At 38.5% G+C, this 8,714-nt stretch overlaps 2 protein-coding genes across 9 annotated transcripts in view; one reads left to right on the forward strand and one right to left on the reverse strand.

Moving 5' to 3' along the window:
* Positions 1 to 115: 115 nt before the first annotated feature.
* On the reverse strand, positions 116 to 3,983 carry LOC107267334 (UBX domain-containing protein 7). Of its 3 annotated transcripts, XM_015738896.2 has the most exons (10): positions 3,832 to 3,981; positions 2,846 to 3,091; positions 2,336 to 2,483; positions 2,036 to 2,269; positions 1,687 to 1,961; positions 1,266 to 1,583; positions 978 to 1,190; positions 846 to 900; positions 666 to 763; positions 116 to 590 (listed from the first exon to the last, which is right to left on the reverse strand). In XM_015738896.2, exons 3-10 carry the CDS (start codon positions 2,397 to 2,399, stop codon positions 432 to 434), a joined length of 1,416 nt encoding a protein of 471 aa, XP_015594382.1. In that variant the 5' UTR covers positions 2,400 to 2,483; positions 2,846 to 3,091; positions 3,832 to 3,981; the 3' UTR covers positions 116 to 431. The 3 variants fall into 3 exon arrangements, with proteins under 3 accessions (XP_015594382.1, XP_015594381.1, XP_015594380.1); XM_015738895.2 differs by lacking the exon at positions 2,846 to 3,091 and having other exon boundaries at positions 3,832 to 3,983; XM_015738894.2 differs by lacking the exons at positions 2,846 to 3,091; positions 3,832 to 3,981 and adding an exon at positions 2,700 to 2,839.
* Positions 3,984 to 4,296: 313 nt separating this feature from the next.
* The window catches only part of LOC107267440, a 60,582-nt gene continuing 56,164 nt past the window's right edge, over positions 4,297 to 8,714 (forward strand). For 5 of the 6 annotated variants that reach the window (XM_015739168.2, XM_015739167.2, XM_015739173.2 and 2 more), the window contains exons 1-2: positions 4,297 to 4,676; positions 5,035 to 5,764. The gene's annotated coding sequence lies outside the window, so the exon portion shown is untranslated. The remainder of the gene's footprint in view (positions 4,677 to 5,034; positions 5,765 to 8,714) is intronic. The other variant, XM_015739174.2, reaches the window with a different exon arrangement.

An 8,714-nucleotide genomic window follows, 5' to 3' on the forward strand; every position in this document is an offset into this window, starting at 1 on the left:
ATTTAGACGAGGATAAAGGGACGTTGACAGTAATATTCATACTGTTTAAGCGTCTGGTAATTTTCGACTTTCTTCAGTAGGATTATCATGTTTCTTTAAATAACAGGTCAACATATAACGGGGCACGTTGGATGTCATATTTATGAAATGGAATACTGGTTCATCCATATAACTATCAGAAGCACGGCCATCACACACATATCCTATGATACACAATAATGAAGTAATGTAAAGACATTTGGATTATATGACTGAAACTAAGTGAATAGAAAAGAATCTGTTTTATTTGCCATTTTATAAGTGTACGAACGTAATAATGCCGTACAAATCTTCATTAGAAGCAGATGTTTTTCAACACGGTCAAAGATTTGTATTTTTTATTTACCACATTACTGCGAATATAGGTCTCGTAATTTATTAGCACGAACGAATTATATCTTTGTGATGAATATCGTATTGGAAGGATAAAGGACCGTATCGGAAAGTTGCATATCTAGTGGGAGAGTATTTACATTCGTTTTCGGAAATGGTATTAAGTAAATGTACTCCGTTGCCGGATAGCCAATATCTTCCATTCTTTTCATGAAGATCTACGCAGAGCAAGAGAAATGAGCTCATTAAAATAGTATTATTAAAAGTCATAGAAAATACTTTTTACAACTTACCGCAATAGTATCATTGCCATACATAGAAATGGCTTCTTTCCCACCGTTTGGTAGACGTAAACATAGCCGCAGCGACGGTTTATCGCAGTTTGTTTCCTCTAAGGAACAATGTCATAACGTTAAAGATACAGAAATGCAAACGAATGACTTGGAATGTATAAAAGGAGAATAGGTAATTACGTAATTGTAGTTTTCCGCTCGACGTAGCTTCAATTTCATGATTTCGGACGATACTCTGAAAAATTGTTAGTTTCGAACATTCAATTGTACATATTTAATCGTTCGGAATGTATTTTCATGAAAATCTCTTACCTTTTGCTCGTTTGGCACGGTCGTAGCGAGGTCTGCTTTTTCGTTTATTCTTTCGGAACTCTCCATCTTCGATCGTTTCCTAGGCATGTCGAATTGGCTATCGCTCAGAGTATTATAGTTACTGCTAGATGCCACGCTATCGATGCTGTTAGTCGCCGCCGAACGACGATCGGTTTTCTCGTTAGTGTTATCAGGTTCTTCACATCTATCAGGCTAAGTGTAAAAGGAAAGGTCGATCAAATCAGAAAAGCTCGCTATAAGATCCAAAAGTATCGATGAACGACTCACATTGTTGATTGGTTCGATCAGATTCATCAGAGAACGGCGTTTCGACGATGATTTGATGCGACCATTACGGAAATCATTGGACGATGGTGATGCAGCAGTCTTAAGCAGGTCCTGAGGATTAGCTGTGGTGTCTGATGACGAGGGTGACGGATGGATACTCAGCATATCATTCAATTCAGCCGCGAGAGTATCCACGCTAATATTGTTATACGCTCTCATACATTCTCCTGTTCTTGGATCAATTATGGCCAAGTAGGGATACTTTGATACATTGTAGAAATCGATATATCGTTTTCCATCTACAGTGTTCGACTGTATCTGTGTACATGATGTTATAATTGCAACAGTATTTTGTCAATATATATTTACTGATGTGTAATTGTGTGCGCTATATTATATCAGCATGCAGATGCATATTTACCTGCCACAAAACAAAATGATCGTTGACAATGCCTCTGATTTGTTCATTAGGCCATAAGTCTCTGTTGAGTATCTGACATGCAAATTCTTGGGGGTTTTGTACATTGACGAGTAGCCAACGATTGATAATCTTTGCTCTCTCGCGGGCTTCAGAAAAGGTACCCAGAAACAATATGTCACACGGTGGTCTAAACAAGTCTTCCAGTCGTTTTGATTTTCTCGGAGACATCTTTTTCATTCCAGCGACCCTACGTGTCAATTCTTCTTCTTGTCTTTCTTCAAACACAAGATCGTTTTTATGAAATAATTTTTTTTAAAAACAACAGGAATAATAAAATTGTAATACTCACGTGTTTCGACAGCAAAATCACGAAATCTATCAAAGACATTGTTGGATGCTGAATGGGCAGAAGGACATATGTGTCCTGATGGGACAAGAACTTGACGAGTGGGAGGTATGGGTGCACGCACTTGTTCTTCTTCATCGGCAACTGCTATACCTCCTTCAAACATCAAAGTTATTGCATTTTCCACGTTTCCTTCGGCTACTGCTAGGTATTGGGCGGCTGTTGCTTCACTCTGTCCTAAAATGCCAGCAAAAGTTTTTAATTAGGAAATGCATATTCGCAGCTTGCATAGAATCAACCAACCTGTCACTTGTACAAACTGTTCTATGAGATGTTGATCCATATTGAGACAATGATCTTGTAGCATTGGAGTTCTTTTTTTTTATAAAAAGTTATGATGTTTACCCATAAAAGCCACTTTACATCCCAGTTTTGTGGTTTGTCAGCATCTCTATAGATACAAAATGAAATGTTTCAGAACAATGAGCACTTGTTTACGTTTTTCTTAATTTTAGGCAAGAGTACACAGGGTAATCATTTGATGAAATTTGTTTTGTAATCCTCAGAAGTATCGTTCGTTCTTGAATTCATCTGTATTACTGATTGTACGTTCGATTTACATACTTCATAATTTCATTCCCAAAATAAATAATAGTTTGTTATTCACCCTTTTTAGATTATCAAGTAAACGAGATTTATTCTTTCTTTTCGGTCTTATCCGTTAACATTCACAATTAGGGGTTGAACTAGGTTGAACACACCTATGTTAAAGGGACATGGTACTCTGTTACGAGCCTGCGGACTGGTTCTCACCGTAACTCGTCTCGAAGACTCTGATTCGTCGGTTTCCGCTGCAGCCTAGTGAATAGAAATTGGAGCATTTCCAATATTGCCCGCGAATGGAAAGAAAGCAACAACGCTCACCGCCATATTTTCAAATAGGAAAAATAACCGTTTGTTCCGTACAGTTCTGTGTGAGTTGATCAGGGTTAATCCTTAGGGAAAAGTACTTTGGGCCACCTTAGTGTTTGGCATGCTATGAGGGATGAGAAAAAATGTCTAGAAAAAAGGTATTAAGATTAAAAAATTACTCCAACATTACATTTTGAAAGAATGGACAAGTCAATTCTATTTTAATTATTATATAAAACTGTAAAAGTCTATTTGCGTCTGAAAACATATCCAAAAAGAATAAAATTAACACAGGAGCAAAAAGAAACATACACAATTCTCAATGCAACAACACTATTAACAAAACTACCTTACATAGATAGGAATACTAGCAGTTTCGAAAGCGCAAAAAAACAGAGATACGTGTGCCGAAAATTCTAATTTACGCAAACATTTTCATCCACAACATCACGATTGAAACTCTTTGAACATGCCATTAACCAGCAAATTGTTGATTTTTGTATGGCAAAATTCAAGAGCCATGGCTTATGGAACAACTAACTCTGGGAAGTCATATACATTGCAGAGCACTGCAGTGTCACCTGGAATAATTTCCACGTAGTACAATCCTATAATAAGCTTGTAAATTGTGTGATGTGATCTGCTTAAATTCGAGCGAGCGCCTTCGCGAAATACAATCTTAAATCCAGATCTTATGTCTATCACCGATTGACAGGAATTAATGTTTGAATACATATAAGGAAATGCAGAAATTATTTTGGGGCAGGAGGACAAAGTGTCTCTTTCTTCTCTTCCCTCTCTATGCACATGGGTCTTCTCTGTGAGGACCTACGGAGTTTATACACCGAATCCGAACAGTGTTGGACGAAATCCGTATAAATACTCACTTAAGTTTTCATATGAAAACCCATTGGTGAATTCCGCTGGGAGCCGGGCGCGAACTCCGTACCTTTTGGCCGTGAATCCGCTCCCTTAATCACTGCGCTACGACCGCCCTCGTGATGACTCTTACTTCCTTTCCTCATGGCTGCCTCCAATGAAGAGACGTGCCACCTCGTGATAATCATGATAACCATATGATAACTCTTCAAGTAAGCATAAAATACCTAGATGGTACTTACTCAATCGTGAAACTTACCGAACGACGTTTACAGCGTCTTCACAGTGATAACCGAAATTACTCAAAGGGACATGATTCTGCTGACTTGTAAACCTTTTTTTTACTCTATGGATAAAATACGCCGTCATATTACCATGCGCAGATAATATTCAATGTCGGTAAACACGCCTACCATATAATTTTGGTAGGCTATAGTGTTCACCAAATTAGCTGTCCTTTTCAAATATTAAACATAACATAACATTTTTCTTAAGCTTCGGGAAGTGTCGACATGACGCTACAAATTTTGTATGAATCTTCGTCCTCATTGGTCAACATCGTGGCAACGCTTTTTCTTCACTGATGTCCAAAGTTACGAACATTAGGCGAAGCATCGGTGCTCGAAAAGTTGATGGACAAGAACTTTCAGCAGTTACACCATGGGAGGTTAAGTTGACCGAGAGTAGAGCAAAAAAGGATCGCTCTTGTCGAACTATACACAGATTTTTCGGACAGTGATGAACTTCTTGCCTTACCCGGAATTGTGCTTTAGTGAAACTTGGAGAAAAATGCTCAGGCATCCTTGCCAGAGAGAAGCGTTGGAAAGTACCACGGGAAATTACTATGTCTACGGTAAGAGAAGAAGCTTCCACAAAGGATGAACAATTTTCATTCTCGTTTGAGCATCGCTCATTAATTAAATGCTGTACTCATTCATTACACGTATAACTTGTTATAAGTGGCGAAAATCTAACGCGGTTCACATTGTTCAACATTTCATCATTCTCTCTGAGCTTATGGATTTTGTAAAGTCGTTAGCTTTGGATTAGTTAATTTTCCTACATAAAAATTAATGAGAATTAACGTACAGTTGTTATATATTTTTTTACTTTTTGAGATAATCCCTAACGCGATGTAAGTATTTATATGTACCTATACAGTTTTTTCTTCTTTGAACTCGAAAAAGAGTAATGTTTATTTTCTGTTTCAGTTTCGACAGCTACGTCTCGTCGAATAATTTATACGGATAGAAATGGCTGATAAATATGCGACTCGTGCACACAGAGATCTGTAAGGTTCATTCATTCATTGAAGTTCACCCTCCTCTATAATACTGCCCCCTACGAACGGCCTCGATCCTAGGGTGGGAATCAGCACCGGGCAAGGGTGGATTCCAACCCCAGTGTCGTCGCGTCGCGCGCGTCTGTCGGACGTATTTGCTCTGTGTTTGCCATCGGATTCGAGGACTGCCATTGCTACCGTCAAAACAGAAATCGCAAAACCAGTAGCCAATTGCACATTAATCCGAAAGTGACTACCCCAGTTAAAAAATCCAATTAAATAACTTAATCTCGACCAAAAACGTCGCGTAAAACAGTTATACACGAAAGAAGCTAATGTCTATCAAAATAAACTAGTCGAAGTGATGTTTCTTTATATACCGGAAATCAAGTGTTCGTTCATTATTTATTGCCTAAAGGCACTCGTGATTTAAAAACATAAACTTTCAGTAACTTAAAATACAGCACGATAACTAAAAAGATTTAAACCACCCAAACCATTAACATCGTGCAAGAGTGAGTTCGGTTAAGAAAAGTTTTTCAAGTTTTTCAATTCAATCGATAGTTCGAAAAAGTACGACTGTGAATCGAAGACAACTTTAGTTTCATCCACGACGACGAAGATGCTGAGAATTTTAACATGGAAATACTGCCAGTCCTGTAAGTAAAATGTCTCCAGCTTTATTTCAAATGCACATTCAAAAGGCGTTCAGAAATTGTCGCAGCGTCGACAAATCGAATTACTAAAAGAGCTGGACAAACTTAAAGTACCGTGCTACGTAGCTGCTAATGAAAACGAGGCTGCAGTAAATCTTGTTCCAACATAACCTATTACGAACAATGAGCTACGAAGTGCGCGAGTTACAACGGACGTTCTTTTTTTTTCTTTTTTTTTAAGTGAAGAAATTCTTAGCAGCTTATACCTACGTGCATCCTTATACCTTCAGTACAAATTCATTAAGTCTGCCTGACGCCAATGTATATTAAACTGTATAAGTTACGAGGTCGTTACGTCATCAGTTACAACATAGTTTAGGTCGCTCGGGAATTTCAGTAGAGACAGGATGAAATTGAGATACATACGCGTACCTTACGACCTGCAATTATTGTGCAATGGAATTGACACTAGAGGTATAGAAAAACATTTACGTAACTATCAGACAGCTTTTTTAAATTCTCAAACAATTTATTCGCACTGTTTCAAAGTCCAATGCACATCGATACGTTAATCGAGAACCGATTGCTTTCGTATAAAATGATTCGTAATATAGAAACAGCAAGTCCCGTCAGTAGCTAACTGGTTGATAACACAGGATATGATTATATGTATATTTCCCACGAAAACTATATCAACGACTATTGATTTTGCGTATGACCAAGTCAGTGCTGTATACCATTGTTATGATTTATATCCTGCGACCTTTCTAGGTTTTCTTTTTATTTAGCGCCAAGAAGAAAGAAAACAGATATTTTATCCAGACACTTATGTATATCAGTGAGACGAGGCTCTTTCCCGAGTATACGAGAGAGATACGATTTATTTAATCGATTCGCAGAGACCGAGACGCTCCATTTACTTCTGAATGCTCCCATTGTCTGTCGCAACGAAGCGGTAACCTTTCGCCTGCGAGCATTTGGTAAATATATTGGATTAACGGCGGCAAGAAATAAGTTTAAGTAATTTGAACAGGATCCACAGGAAGTACCTAGCGACGCTTGGACAATGGCAGAATGTTTTATCGGTCTTATTTCGCGAGTACCTTTATTGCTGTTCCTGGCACCGTGACGCCATTATCATATTGCAATGGAGTTAGCCGGCACCTACCTACATACATCTACCTTACCAAGTCCACTTAACAATGTATCTACCTAACTAGGTAGGCATCTACCTCGACAGACTCCGGTAACTCGATTAGAAGTTAAACCGCCGCTTTTGCCCTAAAGTAAACAGGCCAGGCTCTACTTTGAAAGCGAATTAAAAATGCCTCTTGTATAATATGGACTCGCTTAACATTTAACAAAGTCAGAGCCTCGTTCCTTGGGATGCTTGAGAAATTGAAAAACGCCATCCCCTCCCGGTTCGCCTTCCGTCGTCCGTAGCGCCTGGAATATTCTCGAAGCCAGACGAATTACGCGGGTAGCCTTACACGGGGAAACAGCATCTGTTGATCTGCTACGAAAGTTTTGCGGGAGTTGCGTTTAATATTACACGTGAAACATTTGCAAGTCTCTCTGTACTTACGATATAGTCCTGAGATTAATGGAAACAGAGTTCTATATGTTGCGTAACGAGCCTATACGAGTCCTTGCAGTGTACATACAATGTCAAATATTAGGACTATAGGTACTAGAAAATGTTACTTAGACTCTTAAAATATACAAGGTTTTTGGAATGTTTAATTATTTCGTTTAGGCTCTTCTGAGCTTATGTTGACTGCAAATATGTGCTGACAATTTTTTTTTTAGTAAATTTCTCTAAGATTCCCCATCTCTGCCATATATATATAACTGTGAATTAATCGGAGGTAATTTTTGACGTTATTAAATTTTATTCTGTGGCTCCATTATTCTGTAGTTCTTTGGGATCCTTACCTGTGGTCTGGTTTATTCGTTTAATTTGTTTTTCTTTGCAAAACCTCTAATAATACGGGACGAGATCAGACTTCGGTCTACGTGCCTCATAAATAATTGAACGTGGCATTTCTCCTCTAATTGCACCTGGATTGCCGCTATTAATTAGACGCGTTTGACGAACGACTCAATGACTTGATTGATGTCGCGGGGCCTTTCGAAAAAGGAGGACTTCCGCATTGTTTTTACGGAACAACTGCGTGGTTGACGTGAACGTTTAGGATGGATGGTTTTGAAAGAGAAAGAGAAGAACAAAATTTATCAAAGGTGAAATTTCAATTTTTTTTTTATCCGACGGTATCCGATTTATAGTTGGACGGATCCGTGCCACCGATTACTGGTGCCATTATATGGGAAAATAATAATTCGGAGTGAATATGCAAAATAAAAGGGCGCGTAAATCAAAGTCAGTGGAAAGAAAAAATTTTTTCAAATTCTTCTCTTCCAAAAAGTGTATTGCGTCTACGATAAACTGTTGTATTTTTTCGAGTTGCATAAATATTGCGCAATCCTTGTTGACATTGACAAAAATATATTCCGTGCAGGACTGTCGCGGGGTATGCTGAATTTTTTGTCGACTACATAACAAAGTGCATCCCATTGGCCTGAATGTCGCTTGGTCTCGTATCCCTAAACGAAAAGGGAAATTTAGCAAGATTACCACAGTTACATTTTAATTTTTCCACTCAGCTGCTATGCTGCATTAGCGGACACGTATAGGGAAGTGAGGCACTAACCTTCTCCGAGTAGACGACGAGAGCAATCCATTATTCAGAGGGAAGTTATATGCGTTGATAAATTTTATCTTTTTTCTTTTACCTTTCCTCCTAGTGTTTTATCGTGACAACGTCTTATGCATTTTCTCGCTGTTTACCTCTCTCGCGAAACTCGGGATTCTTGGATACGTAATTATAAAACATCTTGTAACCTTATTCGACTAGTCTTGTCTCTCCCCTGCCCCCCCCCCCCCTCTCTCTCT

Source organism: Cephus cinctus, unplaced genomic scaffold (assembly GCF_000341935.2).
Source record: "Cephus cinctus unplaced genomic scaffold, Ccin1 Ccin1_scaffold0401, whole genome shotgun sequence".
Taxonomy (NCBI): domain Eukaryota; kingdom Metazoa; phylum Arthropoda; class Insecta; order Hymenoptera; family Cephidae; genus Cephus; species Cephus cinctus.

Coding starts and splice junctions, on each gene's coding strand:
- LOC107267334 (XM_015738895.2), bottom strand. CDS start 2,399: ATGCTACAAGATCATTGTCTCAATATGGATCAACATCTCATAGAACAG. Junction 1,191..1,265: donor TGATCGAACCAATCAACAAT/GTGAGTCGTTCA, acceptor TTTTACACTTAG/CCTGATAGATGTGAAGAACC. Junction 591..665: donor ATGGCAATGATACTATTGCG/GTAAGTTGTAAA, acceptor TGCTCTGCGTAG/ATCTTCATGAAAAGAATGGA.